Source organism: Mus musculus, chromosome 2 (assembly GCF_000001635.26).
Source record: "Mus musculus strain C57BL/6J chromosome 2, GRCm38.p6 C57BL/6J".
Lineage (NCBI taxonomy): Eukaryota > Metazoa > Chordata > Mammalia > Rodentia > Muridae > Mus > Mus musculus.
Genome location: NC_000068.7, coordinates 120,071,391 through 120,094,031, shown reverse-complemented (window position 1 = coordinate 120,094,031; position 22,641 = coordinate 120,071,391). Strand labels below are relative to the sequence as shown.

General features: G+C 51.5%; 2 protein-coding genes across 4 annotated transcripts in view; both read left to right on the top strand.

Moving 5' to 3' along the window:
* Positions 1-4,545, top strand: part of Ehd4 (EH-domain containing 4) — a 65,089-nt gene extending 60,544 nt beyond the window's left edge. For both annotated transcript variants that reach the window (NM_133838.4, XM_017319352.2), the window contains exon 6: positions 2,348-4,545. In NM_133838.4, coding sequence (NP_598599.2) covers positions 2,348-2,884 — 537 coding nt within the window. In that variant the 3' untranslated portion in view covers positions 2,885-4,545. The remainder of the gene's footprint in view (positions 1-2,347) is intronic.
* Positions 4,546-5,118: 573 nt separating this feature from the next.
* The window catches only part of Sptbn5 (spectrin beta, non-erythrocytic 5), a 47,421-nt gene continuing 29,898 nt past the window's right edge, over positions 5,119-22,641 (top strand). Inside the window, exons 1-18 of one of the 2 annotated variants that reach the window (NM_001370938.1) lie at positions 5,119-7,919; positions 8,290-8,464; positions 8,626-8,793; positions 10,758-10,874; positions 12,399-12,556; positions 13,022-13,250; positions 14,051-14,682; positions 16,371-16,509; positions 16,611-16,840; positions 17,063-17,216; positions 17,323-17,523; positions 17,622-17,879; positions 18,939-19,065; positions 20,080-20,168; positions 20,252-20,395; positions 21,509-21,661; positions 21,940-22,070; positions 22,295-22,534. In NM_001370938.1, coding sequence (NP_001357867.1) covers positions 8,354-8,464; positions 8,626-8,793; positions 10,758-10,874; positions 12,399-12,556; positions 13,022-13,250; positions 14,051-14,682; positions 16,371-16,509; positions 16,611-16,840; positions 17,063-17,216; positions 17,323-17,523; positions 17,622-17,879; positions 18,939-19,065; positions 20,080-20,168; positions 20,252-20,395; positions 21,509-21,661; positions 21,940-22,070; positions 22,295-22,534 — 3,281 coding nt within the window. In that variant the 5' untranslated portion in view covers positions 5,119-7,919; positions 8,290-8,353. Of the gene's footprint in view, positions 8,465-8,625; positions 8,794-10,757; positions 10,875-12,398; positions 12,557-13,021; positions 13,251-14,050; positions 14,683-16,370; positions 16,510-16,610; positions 16,841-17,062; positions 17,217-17,322; positions 17,524-17,621; positions 17,880-18,938; positions 19,066-20,079; positions 20,169-20,251; positions 20,396-21,508; positions 21,662-21,939; positions 22,071-22,294; positions 22,535-22,641 lie in introns of both variants that reach the window. The other variant, XM_030251931.1, reaches the window with a different exon arrangement.

Here is a 22,641-nt window from a genome sequence, read left to right as displayed (position 1 = left end):
TCCTCTGCAGGCTGGCAGTTTGGGCAAATGTCATCCCCACATGGCTGTTTGCCAGACACAGGTACCCTGTGTGCTCAAGACTGAGAGTCAGTCCCCAAGGATGGGATAGGTGTCCCTGCACCCAGGGTAATTCAGACTCCTTACCCAGGCACTTTGGAATGTTTGTGTAGGAAGGCCCTCTATCCCTCCTCAGCAGCTGACTCATTCGCCCTCGCTGTGACACTGTCAGCAGAAGGGCTGAGTACTGGAGCACTGTTTGTTGCTGATGGTGGAGGTGATTAGAATCCTGTGGCTCTAATCAACCAGCGAGCACGCAGGACCTAGAACCAGAACTCACTGTACATAGCAGGCCTGCCTGTTCCAGGGCCCGGCCAGGTGCAGACAACTGGGTTTCATCACAGCAGGTTAAATGCACAATGCTGGCTGCTTGCAGGTGTTGGGAGGTCCATTCTGAAGACACAATAGGCTGCTCTGTCCCCTCTACAGTCTAAGTGCTAGGGGGCGGCTCTCCTTCCAAATGTGAGCTCAGAACTCCTGCCCTGCCGCACACCCTGGAGATCACAATTTTTGTTCTCCTACCAGAGAAATATAAGTCAAGGTTCAGGGAAAGACCCTGCCTCAAACAAATAATCTGAGAGCAATAGAGGAACATAACATGCCTGACAGCTGCCCCTGGCCTCTTTGCACAGGCATGCACCTACACACACACACACACACACACACACACACACACACACACACAAGATACACACATACATTCACACACTCTTTCTCAATGTTTCTGCATTTACTTGGAAGACCATTTTTCATTAGATCTTTAAGTGTGCTGATGTTAAGCCCTAGGTAGTTCTCCCTGTTCAAGGCCAGAGAAAGTTCAACTATAGTCCCATGTCACGGTAATGAATAAATGAGGTCCTAGTTACCTCCCGGAGTGCCCAAAGAGTCATATGTGTTTGAAGGAAGCAGCTTCCCTTAACTTCAGACACCTATGTGATATCCCTTCTCCCTTCTGATTACTGGGTTTCTCCTTTCTACTTCATGTTATCCTTTTTGCATGGCTCTTTTGAAAGTCGACACTGAACTCCTGGTGTCTTCCTCCTGTTTGACCAAGGTTCCTTTAAAGCAGAGCCCATCCCTGGGCCTGGGAGAGCCTGATGTATATCCGTCGATAACGGCAGTGATAAGAGGTGGATACCTGATGGCTTCGTGAAGGATGGATAATGGTGGGTGGGTGGATGTACGAGTATGGATGTACAAGTAAACAAAGAGAAACTATGTAGAACGGGCTTTCTATCACTACCCAGAGAGCCTCTGTGACCCTCCTGCCCGGAAGCTGGCTTCACCCTGGAAGGACAGTGGCTGAGTTTCCCAGCCCTCTCTAGAGCCTGTGCTCTGCTAACAGGCCACTTCTTCCAAGAGATGAGGTGGAGACCTGTTGTGACCTGGCTTGATATTCACCCTGCTGCTTAGGTTTCAACTTGTGCTCATTTGTCCATACTTTTGAAATAACTGATTAGCCTACAGGCACAAAATCCCCACAGCCCCGATAGGTACCCTGTTGGAGAAGCTTCGGTGTAGAGACCGTGCTGCCTCTGTGAGGTTCCCCTACAGTTTCCAGTGCGGGAGCCTCCTAGGTTCGTTCCTAAGAGGTTAAAGCCAAGAAGCTTGTGCCCCAAGCAGTAGCATTGGTATCTTCAAATAATCCAAAACCAAAGTGCTTTGCATCAGAAACCAGGGCAGTTGAGACAGGGTGTTGCTCTATAGACCAGGAAAGTCTCGAGCTTGCAGCAACTCTATAGTCTTTACTATGCTGGGATTATGAGACATGGTACCACACACAGCCAGCTACAACATTCTCAAATAATAGTCTTTGGGAGTTTGTTTTTATTTATTTTTTTCTAAATATGGTCCCCGAGTTTTTAACAAAGAACAGATAAAGCAGATGTGGCCCCTCGTCTTTACTCACCGGGGTAGCCCGTGATTGTGAAAAAGGTTGTGACTCTGCCCTTTTCCACGACTCTCTGGATTGTGTGGCAGTAACTAACGTATTAGCAGAACCTTTCTGAGAGCAAACTCATTCTCCGCATTAAGGGCAGGTGAAAGGGTTTTCACAGGCATAGGAGGCTGCTGTAACTCCTGCAGCCACAGAGATACCAGCTACTCTAGAAAAGCCACATCTCAACCCTGAAGCTTGTTTTTGTTCTAAGCCCCTCTTGCACCTGGGGCGATTGGACATGGGTGCCCCAGCAAAGAGGCCTTCTGAATGGCCCAGGGTGTGGTGGGAATCCCGTTCCCTCCAGTGCCTCCTGCAGAGAACATAACACCAGATCTGGGTTCCCTCCTGTAGGAGCAGCTGGAGAACTACGACTTCACCAAGTTCCACTCACTGAAGCCCAAGCTGATCGAGGCTGTGGACAACATGCTGACCAACAAGATCTCATCCCTGATGGGCCTCATCAGCCAGGAGGAGATGAACATGCCCACGCAGATGGTGCAGGGCGGCGCCTTTGATGGCACCACAGAGGGGCCCTTCAACCAGGGCTATGGGGAGGGGGCCAAGGAGGGGGCCGATGAGGAAGAGTGGGTCGTGGCTAAAGACAAGCCGGTGTATGACGAACTCTTTTACACGCTGTCACCCATCAATGGCAAGATATCGGGTGTCAACGCCAAGAAGGAGATGGTGACCTCCAAGCTGCCCAACAGTGTCCTGGGCAAGATCTGGAAGCTGGCCGACTGCGACTGCGACGGCATGCTAGACGAGGAGGAGTTCGCGCTGGCCAAGCACCTCATCAAGATCAAGCTGGACGGCTACGAGCTGCCCAACAGCCTGCCCCCACACCTGGTGCCCCCCTCCCACAGGAAGTCCCTGCCAAAGGCTGACTGAGGGCCCACAGCTGGGGTGGGAGGGGTGGTGCCTGGGCCTGAAGTCTGCTCTGCCACTGACTCGCTGAATGTCCGTGGCCAAAGTTCCGTCCTCTCCGTGACTCGGTTTTCTCATATGTAGGGCAGGGAGGGCAGATCCCGGACACTAGATGAGGTCTTTATGCCTCTAAAATCCTGAAGTTTCTATCAAAATATTGAGAAGAGCAGTATATAGATATGGAGATCAAAGAATAAGAAGAAAAAAAAATTATCCAAAGAAGAATGTAGGTGTGACACAGGCTGTCGAAGTCTGGGCACTCAGGGATTGAGCCAGGGACTCACTGGAGCCATCAGAGCTGTGCTGGACAGTAAGTTACCATGAGCCTCTTTGTCCTTCAGGGGGCACTGAGAGGCAGCAAAGGACCTAATTTATTTTTCTTACTGTGTTTCCTGCTCTATCTAGAGAGGAAAAGGAACAGAACAGAGAGTTTCTGCCTTCCATAGATTAAAAACCAAAGAGAAGACTAATACCCAGGTTTGAAAGAGGATGTGCCATGTCTGTGTGGGCCCATCTGCAGTCCCCATCAGAGTAGGCAGCCAGGCAAGGAGAACCTGTCTTGTCCCAGCACCTGCTGCCTGACCCTGCCAAGCCTCCCTCAGTTAGGAATTCATAATTCACAAACTGTCAGCCCCTGGCAAGACCTGTGTGCCCTTCAACCACTGAATGTCCCCAAAGCTTTTTTGGTAGGTGGCAGAATTTAAATTCAATAAAGCTTGTCTTGATTTGTGTGGAGTCCCAGAGCCTTCGGACCCAGGTAAAGCGAGAGCAGCCCCATCCTGAGCTGTGAGTGGAAGAGACCAGCGCCCTGGTGATTGATGATGTTGTTTGATTTTTAAAGAAAGAAATGCATTTCATTGTGTCCAGGTATGTTTTTCTCACAAGATGTAGCCTCTCTGAAGAAATCTCTGTAATACCTTTTCTTCCAAGCTAGACACCTCACATCAGGAGTGCCTATCTGGGCCAGGATTGGTCTACTTCTGCCTCTTCAGTGTTCTTTCCCAAGCCCACCTAGTCAGGCGCCGCAGGGGCTGCCTCCTACTGTACCCTGCTCTGTGGCCCAGCAGAAGAACACTGTCACCATCACTTACGAAGTAGGAATCACAGCGCAGCAGTGACCACATGACCAACAGCAGCAGAAATGAATGAATCTGAACAGCATCCCTGAATCTTCACAAAAACATACTCCAATCCCTAATTGTCTGCATCTGGCAACCTCAGGGTCAGAACCGGGGATTTAAGAGAAAATGCTAAGAGCTCACACCCATTTCGCAGCACTTGGGAGGCAGATGCAGGGGGATTACCATGAGTTCGAAGCCAGTCTGAACTACATCGTTTGTTTTATGGTAGTCTGTGTAAAACAGAATACTTACGCCACCATTCACACTTCCTATCTTACTTTCTAAATAATGGTTTTAAGAGAAACACAGTGTTTGCTTTACTCTGAAAGCGTGTTTTTATTAATTGGACACACACAGGTGAATGTTTGATCCCGGGGCTGTAACTGTATTTGTGTCAGTGTCCATGGAGAGGTGATGCCTGGGAGGTCTTGACTTTCCTCCTAGTTGTCTTCTGCTTTCTCTGCACAGTTGTCATATATCTACCTAAATATAATCACAAATGTATGTCTCGTGAGTCTGTCTCTAAAATGCGTCCGTATGTTCAATGTAGATATGGCCAAGTCACTTCTGTACAGAGCCTCAGAGGAGGCCTTTCTAGGGACAGCAGGCTAAGATTTCTGGGATCTGCCTTCCCACTCCTCTCCACCTTCTGCTGGGAGATGCCTAGCAGCTAAGCTTGCTCTGACCTGGTGATGTTCTTGAACAAAAAGAAACCATGGGTCTACTTTTGTTACATTCTCTTGTTCTTCATAATAACTTTACCAGAAGGAAAAAACAGAAATGGTGATAAAAATAAAAGATTGTGTCTTCTCAGGACCAATGCACAGTTCCTAGACTGTTCAAATACTCCTCCCACCTCACACATACATTCACTCTGTATTGCCCCATCCTCATGTCGGTTTTCTGTGTCAGAGAAATGCTAGACAGAATTCAGTTTCAAGGAGGGAAAGTTTAAATTGGCCAATAGTCTGAGGTTATTCAGTGCAGAGGTCAGCTGTGAGCTGGGGATGAGGCAGAACACCATAGCAGCAGGAGCACACGGCAGAGGAGGTGGTTGCCTCTTGGCAGCCAATAGCAGAACCCAGGACGGGGTCTTTAAAGGTGCACCTCAGTGACCTGCTTTCCTGTCTTCACCTTCATCTGTGGATAAATTCAGAACCCTTATGATCCCATCACCTCTCTACTGACCACGCCTTCAGACGTTTCATATGTAGCCCACCATAATGTATCATCCTGGTTTTCAAAGAAGCCACCTCAGAGTGTTTACACACTGGGGAAACACACACCTACTTGTGCTCTCCCTGGTTCTAAAGAGCCTATTTGTAACTACCACACACATTGGATCACAAGACCCTCTGCAGGTGAGGGGAAGTAAGTGCTTCCGCTGGGTCCTGCCATCGTCACCTCCCAGTGAAGCCCTGCTGAGCCCAAGGAGAAAGAAACTGCACTTGGGCTTGTTGAGGGTTATGTAGGCAGATGGCCAGGTAACCTACCGGCAGGACCCCAAAACAGCCTGAGTCTATTCAAGTCATCCCTGGTTCAAGAGTGTATCAGGCACATAGTATTTAGCAATGTAAATCACACAATGCCTCTATCCTTTAAAATCTCATTTAAAAGTGTCAATCCCCACTGCCACTAGCTTCTTGTAACTGTGTCCACTTTTTAAGAGGTAAGTGGTCCCTTGGGTCCATTTTCAAAGGAGATGCAAGAGTCTAGAGAGGTATACCTCTTCTCCATGCCATCCCTTGTGACCCTAATTCCTCCCTCATCCTCTCTGGGAAAGAGGTCTCGTACTCCACTCGAGAGGTCAAAAGCCCACACTGAAGGACTGTGAGTAGTACTTGGGGAGGGGGGGTGCACCTCAAGGTCCTGTGCCTCTCAGGTGTATACCACCTGCAGAAGGTGTTGGGCTTTTCCTCTGTCACCCATGTACCCTTGTGAAGATGCCAGCCTGGACTGTCATTTAGCACAACATATTTTTTTTATTATCATCCAGAGGCATGAGGTTAGGGTAGAATAGACTCCTCCCCTCTTTCCTGGATGGATCCAGATTAGTTTAAGCCAATTGGAGTATTTCATTCCCCCTAGTCACAGATACCAGTTCAAAAATACATGTGTTTTCCTCATCCCATTTTCAACAGGTACCACCCCAGCACTTAGGAAGATGTTCCACATAGTCCCTCTGGGCTGGCAGAGAGGAGGTATTGAACGAGGCATAGGAAACCCAGATCTGCAGTAACAATGTTTGGGATGCTGGAGCAAACAGCACCTGAAGTCCTGTTCCTGCTAGATTGTTTTCAGTTACGGCCAGTTCACCCATCTGTATGTATCATTCAGTCCAGCTCAAACAGAAAGTTCAGTCTCTTGGCAAGGATTTCAAAGACCAATTGACCTTTTCACCAAGGGCTTCGTCACTCACTGCCAATGAGGAGCTGCCCCTTGTACAATATGCATTGGCTCTAGTTGCTGCTGAGCCAGGGGAGGGGGCATGGGAAGGAGAGCAGTCCTCTAATCCTGTCCAACAATATCTTATTTAAAGATTGATTGTACTTTATGTGTACAAGTGCTTGTCTGGTGTGTGTTCACTGCCTGACTATCTGGTGCCTTCGGAAACCAGAAGAGGGCACCAGATCTACTGGAACTGGAGTTGCAGATGGCTGTAAGCCTCCTGTGGTGCTAGAAACAGAATCCAGATCCTCTGGAAGAGCAGCCAGTGCCCTTGACCACAGTCCCATTTCTCCAACCCCACATCTAACAACCAAACAGTCACCTCTGCTTAAACCTACCAACAAAGCATGGTACAGTTCTGTCTGACCTCAGATCTCACAAACCTGGAGGAGCTGAGGCCAGAGCCCCTCAAACCCAGAAGGCTTTCCCGATGAAGCTTTCCCTTACAGATGAGACTGGGCACCTTCAGGGTGCTATGGCTGAAGACAAGGCTTTCCCTGCAAAACAGGAACTGGGCCTGGAAGACTGTAGCATTTCTTCTAGAATATTCCTTAGAGCTGATCAAAGTCTGGGGCATCAGGCAGCCCATGCAGAGGGCTTGTGCTGCAGTCAGGAAGAGCGAGCACCTGCCCCGGTGGTTACCTATAACTAACTGAACTTGGGTCCCAGTCTCTGAGATGGTTGTGTGTGAATGTCTGAAGACTGGGGTGAGGGTGGGGGAGCCTACAGCACCTCAAGGAAGTGTCCCTGTGGCCAAGGCTTTTGAGAGAAGAGGTCAAGACTACTGACAGGAAGCCTGTGGGAAGGGGTTGTTGCTCATAGAGGAGCTATGAGCAGGAGCTGCTTCCCTGGGTACCTTCTGCCACAATAAATCTGTCATTGGCTTCTCAATACTTAGCTAAGCTGAGCTTGTGGCCCAGATCTATTCAAGACCTGGGAATCTAAGCCCAAGACACTACAGCTTCCTGTGGCTATTCCTAGTTAGAGAGAGGCTGTCAGACGGCTCCTTCAATCATCCTAGGATGGGTGTGGAAGAGAAAGGGAGTCTACAGCTTTTAGCCAGAAATCCTGATCATGGATACCTCTCATTAGACTTCAGCATCCTGCAATGTTCTCACTAGAGCCAACAAGACCCTCCTCACCTGCCAACAGTGGAAACAGCCAGGAGATGGGGTAGAGGATAAAGGAGGAGACCCCCTAGCAATGAGCCTAGAGCATTCTTGAGCCACCCTCTCCTGTCTGGGTCCCGCCCTGTAGCAGGTGGGAGGACAATGCTGCTTGTGTGCTGACAGGCTGGCAAAGGGGAGGGCCATACTGTGCCTCCAGCCTGACCTTTCTGGTTCCCTCCCTCACTCCCCAGGCTTTGCTATTTTGTATCTCCATTCCAGCAGTGGGACCTCCTAATGAGGACCCGGACATCAACTGCCAAGGTGAGCAACCCTAGCTCCCTTCTGTCCGCCAAAGAGCAGGGGCCATGGCTGTGGTGCTAGGACTATAGCAGTAGGTGTTCAGAGTAGAGTCTGGAAAGTTGGGATAGGGGTGGCTCTGGGTCATTCAAGTGCAGGCTACCAGTCAGACCTCTTACTCGCTTAGGTTCCAATCCGTAATTTCTGTCTCCATGGGGACAGTGTATCAAGATAGGGCCTCAGACTCCTGGCAGAAGGATCATCAGTTTCCACAGTACTTCCCAGCCCCCATGCCTCCACCACCTCCAGACACAGGGAAATGCCCAGTCGCCATTCACCCTCAAAGAGCTAAGGCTCATAAGCTGGTTGTCCCATCAACCCTCCACCTCCTTAGCCGCAGCGTCCCTGACGAGAAGACCCAGGCCCAAAGCTCAGCCCTTCTGAGTTCAAGTTTGGCCATGGACTCTGAGTATGAGATAGGCCATGTCCGCAAGCTCCAGGCTCAGCATACACACATGCAGGAGAAGACCTTCACCAACTGGATCAATAACATCTTCCGACTAGGACGGGTAAGCAAGGTCTGAGGACGTCCAGTTCTGACCAGTGACCTGGGGGTCTGCTGTAGAGTCATCTACCTGTAGCTATTTCTGGCCTACCCCTCCCAGGCTTTAAAGTGGGGTGGGCAGGAGATGCTGGGCTGACCCCACATCTGCCTCAATCCACTCCTCAGGTGGGCATCAGGATCCAGAACCTGTACACAGAGTTTGCTGACGGTGCCCACCTACTGCGGCTATTGGAGCTTATCTCTGGGGAGGCCCTACCAGCGCCCAGTCCGGGCCGCCTGCGCGTGCACTTCCTGGAGAACAACAGCCACGCCCTGGCCTTCCTCAGGGCCAAGGTTTGTTCTGGGAAGGTGTTTCTGGCTGAAGGGCTGGGTGAGAGGAACCAGAGGTCATCAAAGGAGGCCCAGGCCTCAGGCAGAGCAGGAGATCCGGGCTTGAGTACCAGAAGTGCAGCTGAGGAGGTGGCGAGGGGTGTAGCAAAGTTCTCCTTGCCCTGTATGCTTGGCTTAGACAGCCACCAGCTGGCCACAGCAGGAACAGTCTAAAACCCTCTCCGGACTGAAAGCATCTCTGTCTAATGAGGGAAAGGACCTGAGTGTTCTCAATCTTCCCATTTCAGAAAGCTGGACACCTAGAAATACAGGAATAGCTCCACACCCGGCTTCTTTAGGAGCTTATTAGACAGCAGGTCACTGACACTCGTGGAGGTGATAACCTCAGTGCTCTAGATAGCTCAGGGAACTGTAGTCAACACCAGACAAGGGAGTTACCCCAAGCACAGTTAAGCCACAGCTTTGATTTCCCCTAGAGTCAGTTATTGAGCAATTCCTAGGCTGGGTGTGGTGGTTAACATCATTAATCCCAGCACGAAAGAAGCCAAGGCAGGACGATCTCAAGTGGGGGCTACCCTGTAACATAGGGTGGTAACTGGGTGTGTGTTTTCCCAACACAGATACACATATGTAAACACACACCACCACTAACAATAACAACAAAGTCCTGAATATTTGCTGATTTCCTCCTGCCGCGATCAAGTTCATTGATCAATGGATTATTGCTAAACCCAGAGCTGGGAGGGTTGACTCTGGAGAGCCTGGAAGGAGGACACAAGCTTTCCTTTGCCCCGAGCTAAGGTGAACACAGAGGGATGAGAGGGTCAGGGAGAGAGGGAAGTTCATGGGTGCATTCTTCAGAGACCAGTGGGGCACAAGAGAATACACCCACAGGGTGCGATGCCTACTGAAGTTCTGCTGGCAGGGCTGGCGATCAGCTCCCAGCTGTCTGGTCTTACAGGACGTCGCTCCTTTCTTTGTTCACTCAGCTCATCATTATTACATAGTATATGCTAAGAACTGAGGATGTGTTAGGGAGCAAAACCAACACCCCCACCACGGCAGGGATGGGAGCAGATGTGTATGTTTAGGTGGGAGAAAAAAAATGCAGTTTCAATTTCAAGTAAGGTGGTTGGAGTAGGCCACATTGAGGAAGCGACACCAAACTAGAGGCTTAAAGGAAGAAAGGGGAATAATCATGCAGACACCTGAGAGATAACACCTTCAAGCCTCGGAGACAGCCAGCCTATGCGAGGACACCAAGTCCTGTGTTAGAATGGGGCACCGGAGCTGCCTTAAGCAAAGCTGATCTCAGAATTCTTCGGCTTTGGTGTGGCATGATTCAGTAGAGACAATGGAGCCAGAGGGTAACTGGCAGGTTCTTTAGACTCTGATGTGTGCTCATCATGAGTTAATCAGTCCTCCTCCTAAGGAAGAAGCTCTAGACCAGAGGTTTCACCCTTATGACCCACAGAGCCACTCACAGTTTGCTTAGATGCAGATGATAGCACCTGGGCCTAGGCCTGGGCTTGGAGAATCTGGCTGGGTGGGGCTGGGGAACTCTAAACTTCTGATAGCTCAGTTGGAGGTGAAACACTGGCTGGAGACTGAGGTTTGGGGGTGATCCAGTGGCTCAGGCACCCCCTTGAGGTGCAGCAACGCTAGGAGGAGGAGACAGGCACTGGCTGTGTCTATTTAGCTCACTTAAGAACTCTCATTTTCTGCACCACCTTTGAGGGTCCTCCACCCAGTGGCCCAATCTAGTATATCTCCCCTTAGAGAATGTCCCCTTAGACCAATGTCCCAGCCATTAGAAAGCCATCTTTCCCCTGCCATTGTTCATTGCCTACTCTCCCTGTAGGACCTCTGCTGGAAGAGGCAGGCCCCTCCCATCTCCCGTCCTCCTAGACTCCAGTTTTCTCAGGACCATAGGCTTCATGGCTTAGCCCAATCAACTGTGCCCACAGGTGCCCATTCCCTTCATCGGGCCAGAGAACATTGTGGATGGGGACCAGTCACTCATCCTGGGACTCCTCTGGGTCATCATTCTGCGTTTCCAGATTTCCCACATCTCCTTGGACAGGGTATGTCTCAGGCTCCCAGGCCTCATGGCCCAGCCCTGGCTTCATCTCAGACCCCTGGGGCAGAGCTACTCCACCCATGTTGGTGATCCCTTGGTGCTGAGTGAATGAGTAGTCACCCTTCATCCAGGGGCAAAGGGCCCAGGATGGTGCCATGTGCTGAAGGAAGAGCTAGAGTTCTTCCTACAGTCTGGGGGCTAGTACTCGCTGGTGAGAGGCAGAGTGGCTGGACATCAGCCACTGCCATTCTTCGACTGTCATTTAGCACGGAATCTCTGCCACCTTCATGACACCAGAGGAAATTAGATATATAAAGGGACCCCAGCTCAGAAGTTTGCAATGTCCCCTTGATCCTGAAGACCACTGAAACAGTATTTTTATGGTCTCCATCTTTTCCTATCCCTCCTTTGGCCCTACACCTGGCTCAGAAAACATAAGCATACTGTTCTTATATCTATCAAGTTTCTGTTCTATGAAGTTCTTTTTTTAAAGATTTAGTTATTTTATGTATAGAAGTACACTGTAGCTATCTTCAGACAGACCAGAAGAGGGCGACAGATCCCACTACAAATGGTTGTGAGCCACCATGTGGTTGCTGGGAATTGAACTCAGGACCTCTGGAAGAGCAATCAGTGCTTTTAACCACTGAGCCATCTCTCCAGCTCCTGTTCTATGAATTTCTAACCACCACCCTCAGCTCCGTGCCAGTCCATTGGGCAAGACAAGCTGGAGATTGAGACCCTGATTTTAAAAGTCATGGATCTGACACACCGAGAAGGCCTCTCAAAGCTCACCATGTGGAGGCCCATGGATTGGCTCCATGGGTAAAGGCACTTGCAGTTAAGCCTGGCGACCTGAGTTCGATTCCCAGGGTCCTCTGCGGCCACCTCAGGCCATTTCCCTGGTTAGCTGAGATCCTGGGCAGTGTCCTAGCTTCTCTTACACACATCACTGGCACCACCAGAGGAAATTAAATATATAAAGGGACTCCACCTCCACGGTGTATGAAGGTACAGTAACTGCCCATGGAGAGCTCAAATGAAAGGCCCCAAGCCTGGCCTGCAGGGAGCTTGGTGGCAGGACAGAGGGAGCCCCTCCTTCCAGCCTGTGAGGCCTCAGGCCTGTGGCTGGCCCATCAGAAGGGCTGTTGTTCATGAGAGAAGCAGACACGTAATTACTCTTCAGGAATTAGCTTTATTAGGAGGAAGGGCTATGAGGTGGGAAAGGATGAGAAAGGAAAAGTGCACTGTGCTAAAAATAGGCCTCTGTGTTCCTGGTCACATATACTACACTAACTAAGTCACCATCCCTCAACATTTTTTTTTTTTAAATCAGACTTTTCCTTTGCCCTGAGGATCCATCCAAGGCTCCTTGCTTGGAGACTTGTTCTAGAGATAAAGGCTGCTATCAGAAGAGACTCCTTTGGCCTTCCCCCATCATCCCTTTCATGGAGTCTCTCAGGCATCCCTGAAGGTTCTTCACCTTCCAGTCACCTTACACATCAACCACATTGCCCTGTCCTGCCAGGAGGAGTTTGGGGCCAGTGCGGCTTTGCTGTCTGCCAAGGAAGCCCTGCTGGTCTGGTGTCAGCGGAAGACAGCCGGCTACACCAATGTGGACATCACTGACTTCTCCCGAAGCTGGAGTGACGGGCTCGGCTTTAATGCCCTGCTCCACGCTCACAGGTGCATCTTAAAGCCCGAGCCTCCCTGCTCTGAGCCCAGGGCCTCAGGCTGGGATGCTGCCTGCTCCTCCACACAGCTTCTATGCCCTGGGTCTGGGAGGAGAAGGGCCAATGGGCCATAGATAGAGAGTACCTAGGTCTGAGCCCTGCTCTGGGCCTGCCCCTCCCCCTTCCCTTTGGCACCACAGAGTGGGCAGCTTTGCCTTTGACCCCTGCCTTTTCTACTTACTGTGCTTCATCTCTTCCCTGCCCTCTCTCTAGCTAGTGTCTTCCTTCTGGGGGTGCCCCAACCCCGTCCTGTGATCTAGCCCTTCTACTACAGTAACCCTCCCTCCTATCAAGTCCTGCTTATGCTCTAGCCTGAGGCTTGCAGAACGATCAGAGGAAAACAGTCACAATAACAGTGGATGGCTAACATAAGCAGACCAAAAGGCTCTTCTGAGGACCCTTCCTGTTCTCTGCCCAGGCCGGACCTGCTGGATTATGGCTCGCTGAGTCCAGACCGCCCTCTGTATAACCTCTCCTTTGCCTTCCGAGTGGCTGAGCAGCAGCTTGGCATTGCCCAGCTGCTCGACCCTGAGGATGTGGCAGCCCTGCATCCAGATGAGTGCTCCATCATGACCTACCTGTCTCAGTACTACCACTACTTCTCCCGTCTGCAGCGGGGGCACACGGCCCAGAGGAGACTGGCTAAGGTTGGTAATGAAGGGAGGCAGGTCTATCTGACTGGCTGTCTCTGTGCCTTATGGCTCCATGGCCTTGGCCAAGTGGCCTCACTTCTCTGTGCCCCATTTGTGACATGGAGGTGACAACTCGTGAATGATAGAAGGCTGTTTGAGCATCCATAGGAGTGTTAGTAAAGTACCTAGCACGGTGCCTGGCGTACATGAGAAGCCACGAGAGCAGTGACCCTTTCTGGACTTCTGCCTCCACTGCCCTCGAAAAACGGTTAAGGTTGTAATGAGATTAAAAGGCTTACAGAGCCAAGTCCTAAAGGCCATGCCTAGAAGAGGGTCTTTTGACAGGCAGGCACTACACTGCATCCATGCTTCTAGGGGACCACACCGTGGATGCGTGGGCAGAGGCTGAGACCTGGAGGGCTGTCCTCAGGGTTAGTGTCTTAATGACGGTGTTGAATCAAGGTCTAAAAGCTGATTTAGGGAGTGGGGCACAGGGAAGAGAAGGCAAGAAAACCGAGAGGTACAACCTTGATAAGGTCAAAGGGGCAAGATTAGGTGGAAGAAGGCAAGCCGTGCTCCCAGGCCAGTTGTGGAGAGAGTGCTGGGAGTGCTGCCGTGTCTTGGGTCTGTGTATGTATAATGCCCCTGCCCCTCTGAAGAGTGGGAGGGGAGGTATTTTAGTGCAGCCTCAGCCAAGAGAAGGCGTGTCAGCCTACGGGGACGACTTAGGCTGGCACTTAGCACTAGGTGGTAGGGGGCTTTCACTCTGAGGCCCACCCTTGAGTGTACCCTCACTAGTGCTCTGCGCCCCCCAGATCCTGCTGCAGCTGCAGGAGACGGAGGTATTGCAGGCACAATACAAGCAACTGGTGGCTGACCTGCTCTGCTGGATTGAGGAGAAGAAGATGCAGCTAGAAGCTCGGGACTTCCCAGACTCACTGCCTGCCATGCGCCAGCTACTGGCAGCCTTTGCCTCCTTCCGTGCCCGGGAAAAGCCACCTCGGTGGCAGCAGCGAGGAGCCACAGAGGCCCTGCTCTTCCAGCTGCAGACAACACTCCGAGCCCAAAACCGAAGGCCATTCCTACCTCGAGAGGGCCTGGGCCCTGCAGAGCTGGCCCAGCGCTGGGCAGAACTGGAGAGGGCAGAGGCCTGCAGGAGCCAGGCCATGCAGCAAAGGCTGCTACAGCTGGAGCGACTGGACACTCTGGCCCGCCGCTTTCAGTGCAAGGCATCCCACCGGGAAAGCTTTTTAAATGACGTAGAGCAGATGTTAGACCAGGCCAGAGCCTCCCTCACCGACCCAGCCACAGTGGAGGCAGCCACTCAGAGGCTGAGCGTTCTGGAGGCTGCCATCCTGCCCCAGGAAGGGCGCTTCCAGGCCTTGGGTGAGATGGCAGACATCCTCCGGCAGGAAGAGTATCACAGCTGGGCGGATATGGCCCGCAGGTGAGCTCCAAGCAGGTAGACCCATCCTCACAAAGGCCAAAGCCTCCCTACGACACACAGAAGGGTGAGGTGGTTTGCGGAGTCAAAGTTCACTCTTAAGAGATAATCGATCTCCCATGGACCAGGTATAACTTACCTCCTCTGGCAAAGCGTGGTTCTTCCTGGGTAGCTCTGAAAGGCTAACACACTCAATTAACAGGCATTTATTCAGTGTCCACTGTATCCCTACACACTATTATCAAACATTTAGCAGTGCTGTGGGCAAACAAAAATGTCTTCCCTCCTAAAGCTTAAAACACTTGCAAGGAAAACAAGAAAAATAAATCAATAAATTACATGAGAGCATCTTTAAAAATAGGGCCCAGGCCAGGTGTGGCTACACACACCTTTGATCCTGGCAGCGGGAGGCAGAGGCAGACAGCTCTCTATGAGTGCAGGGCTACAAAATGAGACCCTGTCTCACAAAGCAAACAAGCAAAAAGTGAAGGTCTAATTCAGTGACAGAATATGAATGCCATGCACAGTGTCCTTGATTCAATTCTCAGAAAAATAAAGAGGCCCACGACAATGAGAGGCCAAGGCAGGAAGGTGTGGCATAGTTCACCAGAGAGGAGCCTCTGGAGGTGGAAGTGGACCAGAGATAGTGAGGGAATAGGTCAGGGATGTATGGAGGACAGACTGTCCTAGGCAGAGGGAACATCTAAAACAGTACACCAAAGTGGTGGTATTCCTCACAAGGTTGAAAAGTAGCAATGGTGGGGCGTGGTCACATGACCAAGACACAGGAGATGGGGCCAGGAGGGGAGGGATGGAGGTCAGGCTGGGCCTTAAGTAGTAAAGCAAAGGCATTGGTTGAGTTTTTTCCTCAGAAAGTTAGGCAATCACAGTCTTGCTCAGAGGAGTGAGACACTGTAACCTTTGTGCCCGTGACCACCTGGCTGCCACAGAAGGGGGCAGACCCGTTTAGTTATGAAGCTGGTGAACAATCCTGGTGGAAGGCAGTGAGGTGACAAAGTGGTGGCATTCTGAACACAGCTTTCTATGTTGGTTCTGAGACAGGGTATCACAGAGACAGAACTTACTATATAGACCAGGCTGGCCTTGAGACCGGCAATTAGGCCTCTCCTCCTGTATCCTGGTTACAACTGTGACTTCCCAAATCAATGGATATATTTTTAAGATAGTACCAAACAGGATTCGAAAACAGGTTGGGGTTAAGAAACAAAACTGACATCGGGTAGTGGTGACGCACACCTTTAATCCCAGCAGAGAGAGGCAGAGGCAGGTGGATTTCTAAGTTCGAGGCCAGCCTGGTCTATAGAATGAGTTCCAGGACAGCCAGGGCTACACAGAGAAACCCTGTTTCGAAAAAAACAAAACAAAACAAAAAAGACATGGTTTTAGTCTATGTGGCTGGAAAGACAGTTTTCATCCACAGAGATAGGGACTTGACGTGTGTGTGTGTGTGTGTGTGTGTGTGTGTGTGTGTGTGTGTGTGTGTGTGTGTGTGTGTGTGAAAATCTCAACCTTCCAGGCTCCCTTCTGACTATGAACACACTCTGTTCAACCACCCCTGCCTGGCTGTTCACATCCATACTTTACCCTGGCTCCAGAGGTGCCACTGTTCCAGAGCAGCCAAGCTTCCTTGCCCCAACTGAGGCAGACTACCTTTTCCTCTTATTATCTAGGCAGAAGGAGATCACGGGGCGCTGGCGGAGGCTCCTACGGTGTCTACAGGAGGAGAGGAAGCGCATGGAAGACTCAAAGGCTGTGCTGAGTCTGCTGCAGGGGGTGGAGGCTGTCACTCACCAGCTTGGGGAGCTGCAGGTGGACAGGAGATCTGCTGAACTCTGGGAGGTCCTTTCCCAACACTGGTGCCCACAGCTACCCAGCACCGGGCAATGCACTGACCACTCATCTCTGCCCAGGTGTTGGCCAGCTCCACAGTCTATGGGCAACAGCTGGCAGAAATAGTGTCGCTGCTGCAGAGCCATGACCTGCTGGAGGCCCAGGTGTCAGCCCACAGGACCCATGTGACTCATCTTGTCCACCAGACCACCCAGCTAGACTCCCAGGGTACCAGTGTGGAGGTGCTGCAGGCTAAAGCCCTAGCACTGGCCGAGCTCCACCACAGCCTGGTGTCTCTTGTCAGAGCCCGGTAAGGGTCTGCTTCAACTCCTCAACTGTTTGTAGACCTTTCCTGTAACTTTAATCATCTCTTGCCCAAGCAGAAATCCTTCTGGTCTGGAAACTTCCTCGACACGACCCCTGAGCCATTCTGGGAAAATCATGCCTAAGGGGCAGGTCTGATCAAGTGGGCAACCCCCTTCCCATGCTCTGCTCTTCCCCAAGCCCCTTAATGGTCTTTTCTGTCCCCCAGACGTACCCTGCTGGAGCAGACCCTCCAGCGAGCACAGTTTCTGCGCAGCTGTGAGGAGGAGGAGGCCTGGTTGCAAGAGCACAGACAGCTAATGGAGACCGCGGTCCTGGACCGGGACCTCACTCAGATCGCTACTGCTCTGCAGAAACACAAGGTCTCCACTCCCTTGGTCTGTGACATCCCGACCTCCTTACCAGCCAGGCTTGGGACTCCAGGAGCCACCCTCTCCCTCCCTTCACCATCCTCCCCAACCCTTCTAGGCTCTGGAAACAGAACTCCATCGCCACCAGGCAGTGTGTGTAGATCTCATGCAGAGAGGACGCAACTTCAGTGTCAGAGAGCCCCTGACACAGCCAGATCCACTGGAAAGGGCAGAAGCAGTGCAGGGAACCTGGCAGCTGCTCTGGGCTGGAGCCGCAAGGCGGCGCGCCCGGCTGCAAACAGCACTGCTAATTGGGCAGGTAGAGCGTTCGGGGCGGGGCGGAGCGGGACGGGACGTTAGGCGCCTGGATGTATTGGGACCTGCTAGCTCTAAGCATTTTTTTTTACCTCCCCACAGTACTTTTCTGACTCGGCCGAAGCAGCTTCCTGGCTTTTCCAGCGGCAGAAACAACTAGAGAGCGCATCCTGCGGGAAGGACCAGGCAGACGCCGAGGCCCTGTTGCTGCAACACCTGCGCCTGGAGCAAGACGTGCGCGCCTTCGCGGCGGAGCTGCGCGAGCTAGAGGAGCAGGCGCGGGCTGCCGCAGCCCTAGTGTCACACATGGTGCACACGGGGACATGGAAAGGATCCAGACTTGTCTCTCCTACACCAAATGTGAGATCTTCCCAGAGCATTAGTGCTACACGCTCTTCCCCCAATGAAAGTCTTGATGGCCCTGCCCAGAGCTGATGGAACATCCCCCAACCTAGACCCCTGATTCCAGCCAGTATCTCCAGTCATAGGTCATTTGAAGTTCTCTCTGTAACATCTGGGCTTGGCTCGGTCTGCCCAGCACAGCTTAAGAACATTTCCAAAAAAGCTTTATATTCACGAACCTTCATCCCGAAGTCACTTCAGTTCCTTAATTTGACAACCATTAAAAAAATCCCCACACCCCTCTCTCTTTTCTCTGCCCAGCCCTGTCTTGGTTTGGGTTTTTTTTTGTTTTGTTTTGTTTTGTTTTTGTTTTGTTTTGTTTTGTTTTTCGAGACAGGGTTTCTCTGTATAGCCCTGGCTGTCCTGGCACTCACTTTGTAGACCAGGCTGGCCTCGATCTCAGAAATCCGCCTGCCTCTGCCTCCCAAGTGCTGGGATTAAAGGCGTGCGCCACCACACCCGGCTTGGCCTTTGCCTTTTAAGTTTACTCCCAGATCTCATAATTAATAATTTTAAAAACATATCTATGTGTTAGCAAGCAGCTAGAATACCACCAGCCTTTACAAATGAGTTAATTGAGGTGAGATGGGGACAGGCTATGACCTAACGACTCTCCAGCAAAGAGGCCTTTTGATTCCTTGTCCAAGGCTGTTTCTACACACACACACACACACACACACACACACACACACACACACACCGGGCCTGTGACATTTCACTCCTAGCATTGCATTACACCATCACAATTCCTTTGGCAGAGGGCAATAGTGGTTCCTTCTTGTGTCTCCAGCCCTGCTTTTCCTGAGTGTTACTTGTTAAATAATGGGAGCTCTCTGGTGCCTTTTTGCCTGTCCTCTATCCCTATCTGGTGTAAGCAAAGGCAGAGATACCAGGATTGGCTCCTGGCATTTTCAGTCTTTGCTTTTCCCACTATTGCAGGAGGGCTACAGAGTTTGCGCTTCTGCCAGGTGGGAAGCCACTTGGTCACCTAAACAGGACCTCTGTCCCTCTATATAGGAGGAACCTCCAGAAGACTGGAAAAGGCTTGGCAGAGACACCATTGGAGGACCCCAGGGGGAGACTCAAGTTTTAGCAGCACCAGGCAGCCATTATTCACATCAGCAGATAGCCTTCTTCTCCAGAGGTACAAGGTCATAACCTGCAGTGAGAGTCTGAAGTCTGTCAGCAATGAGAAGGTCGTACATCTTCCCTGTGGCTGTCTGGGCCATCTGTAACCCGAATGGAAGAAGCTGGGGGGAGGCTGCTTTGAGCTCAGGACTCTGGGGATAAAGGCACATGCTGCCCCACTGGTCTCGGGGCTTAGGCCTCAGCCCCTCCATGGTGTCTGTTCCCAGATTTTCTTCAGGACCACTTCTGGCTCAGCAGACAGAAGTAACTGGAGTTATCTGACACAGCTTGTATTGCCCAGGGCAGCATGTCCCTGCCTCTAAACAGCCACAGGAAGGGGCTTGTCACACCAGCGAAGTTTAGATGAGATGGTCTCATGAACTCGGTGGAGTTTGAGATTTTCTAGGTCTTCCTTCAAGTTCTATACTTTCTTCCCCTTTCTGTGCCTATTCTTAACAATGCCTGAGTACAATGGCTTGCTTGCTGCTGCTGCTGCTGCTGCTGCTGCTGCTGCCACCCACCCTCTCCCAGGGACAGAGGACAGAAAAATACAGATGACATGCTTTCTCATTCCCAGAGAGGGGTGCTGGCTTGTGTCTTCTGTCTGCCTACCCGCTGCCACCACAGCACCATGCCTTTCCCTCCGCAAATGCTCCTTCTTGGACAGACTCCAGTGGGCCTTGCCTTCCCTCTTTAAATATCCAGACCATCTGGCCCTTCTTCCCCCTGGACAGCCATGGTACTTATTACACATGATGACAGGTCTTGCCTACCCCAAGTATAACCCTGGATAGTGTCCTACCTGTTCTGGGCCTGTGAGTTTTGAAGTCCCGAGAGACTCATGAGCCTCAGCGGGAATGTCCAGCTCAATCCTTTTAGCCTCTAACAGCTCTTCACACAGAACCAGGCACGGGGAAGCAATAGGTACCAAAATGACCTTGATCACCTTGTAGTGAGTAGGGAAGAGGAAGGCCCCAAGCAGCCCTTGAGTCCTGTGCTCTCATAATAGTGTATGTCTCTTGGCTTCCAGAAGAGGCTCCAAATACCTGGAAGCTTGAAGAGTTGGGAGACAGTCAGAGCAGGATGGCCATCATCCACAGCATCGAGAAGAAACCCCAGGTACAACCACAGACCCCATCTTGGTGGTGATCCTGCCACTTGGTAGGAGCTAGGTGTGGACACATGGCCTTCCTCCTACACAGGTGCTATCTGCCCTGGGCTTTCTAGGAGAAGGCCCGAGGACAGTTCTGCAGGCTGAGAATGACGTTCACTTCAACTCCAGCACCATACTCCAGGCTCAGGCTGACGTGAGCCAGACCTATGAGAAGCTTAGGGCCCTGGCAAAGGTAATGCCAAGAAATATCTAAGAAATATCTAAGAAATATCCGTAGTGGAACACGTGGCACATTTATTCCCAGATGCTCTGAGGGCGAGGTAGGAAGATTGCATAAGTCCACGTGTCCATGACCAAAACCCAGAAAAGGGAAATCATGCTTGCCTGGTGTACTTAAGGCCCGAGAGGCCAATTCCCTGCACCACAAGAAAGAGAAGGGAAGGGAGGCTAGTCATTCCCCTACCGTAAGCTAGGGCAGTGTTCCCCACCCGTGGGCCATGGCCCCTGGGAGTTGAACAACCCTTTCACAGGGGTGGCATATCAGATATCCTGCATATCAGATAATTTACATTGCGTTTCATAACAGCAAAAATTACAGTTACAAAGTAGCAATGAAGATAATTTTATGATTAGGGGTCACCACAGCATTCAGAAGGTTGAGACCCACTGAGCTAGAGTCTATATCATGATCCCCGAAGCAGAGCAGCGACTGACATGATTCCTACTCTAAAGGATCTAACAGTGTTACCAAGATGTCAACAAGCATTTAACTGGCTGTGGTTTGGCGGTCTTATGCAGGTTAGGTTGGAGTCAGGATGCACCTTTAAGGAAAAGATATTAAACAGAGACTTAAGACAGATCCAAGGGCAGGCAATACTAGAGAAGCCAACTGGGTCCTGAAGAAAGGCTGGGAATAGGCCCAGTGAAGGAGGCTGAGACCGAGGCCCTGAGACCAGTGGGGCAGTGGAGAAGGCTGAGGCTGAGGCCCTGAGACCAGTGGGGCAGTGGAGAAGGCTGAGGCTTAAGCCCTGAGACCAGTGGGGCAGTGGAGAAGGCTGAGGCCTAGGCTGTGAGCCCAGTAGGGCAGAGGATAAGCAGATCCTGGAGAGGCGCGTGGAGCTTCAGAGCAAGGTGAAGCCCCTGGAGCAAATAAGACCAACCAAAAGGGTCTGTCATGACATCTGTTGGCTCTTACCAGATCCCTCTGCTAGATAGCAAGGGGCACAGTTGTGGAGACGAGACTTGATCCTTAGTGGCTTGGGTAGGCAGGGACACACCTGGGACCTCTCTGGTTGCCCTCCCGTGGGGTACTGTCCCTACACCCCGACCTTGGCTTCTTCTTCAGCTTCACAGGACCCGACTGGAGGAGTCAATCGCCCTGTTTAGCTTTTATAGCTCCTGTAGGGAGCTTCAGTCCTGGCTGGAGAAGCAGACCGCACTGTTCCAAACATTGCAGCCCCAGGGACACAACTTAGAGGTCATACAACTCAAATATGAGGTAAGCCACGGAGGTAATGGAGACCAGAGTTTCCACCACTGAGGCATTGCTTAACGGTTTTGTCCCAGCCACCATATTTATTTTGGTCCTCTCTGGGGAGGGTCCAAGGCTGTAGGTCTGACTCTGGGGGCTAGTGACTCAAAGTGAGCGGGATGTCTTAGAGCCAAGCATCCCAAGGTCCTTTGTCACCCAAAAGGGGTACGGAGAGAGAGAAGAGCCAGCCTTCCAGAGGTCTGGGTCCTCCTCTTCTTTCTCCCCCCTCTCCTCCTCTGCCTCAGAATGTTCTCATGACCTTGGCCACTGGAAAAGGCCACTGGGCAGAGGCCATCAACACTGCTGAACAACTGAAGCAGAGATGTCCAGGACACATCTCGAAAATCCAACAACAACAGGAGGACCTGAAGCAAAGGTGGTGACAATAAGGGATGGGGATGCAGGGTGGGACAGGACCTTGCTCGGTGCATCCTCAGGTGGAGAGGCTAGATGGTATCAGGCAGTGAGGAGAGAGCAGAGGGCCACCAGCCTGGAGGCTTCTGCCCTGGCAGGCCCAGTCTAAGGCCTCAGATAGGTGTGTGTCGCGGGGTAGATGGGAGGTGTTCCTGTGTTGGATACATCCCTGGATCCTCTGCTCAGGTGGCAGCAGCTGGAAGCCCTGAAGGAGGAGAAACTCCTGCAGCTGACACGTGGCATGGAGGTGTGCAGTCTTTTACAGGAGTCTGAACCCATACAAGCCCAACTGCTAAATGTGATAAGCAGGCTGGAGACTCTGGGAACAAGAAGCTCTGGGGACAGCCATCATACCCTACAGCAGACCCAGCAGAAGGTCCTGGTATTGGAGAAGAAGATCTCCTACCTCCAAAGAGCAACCATAGAGTATGGCCAGCTTTGGGGTGGTGATGGTGCCGGGGAAACAGTGAGAACAGAGGGAAGCTCTAATAAAATGAGGGGCAGAGGCTGGAGAGATGGCTCAGTGGTTAAGA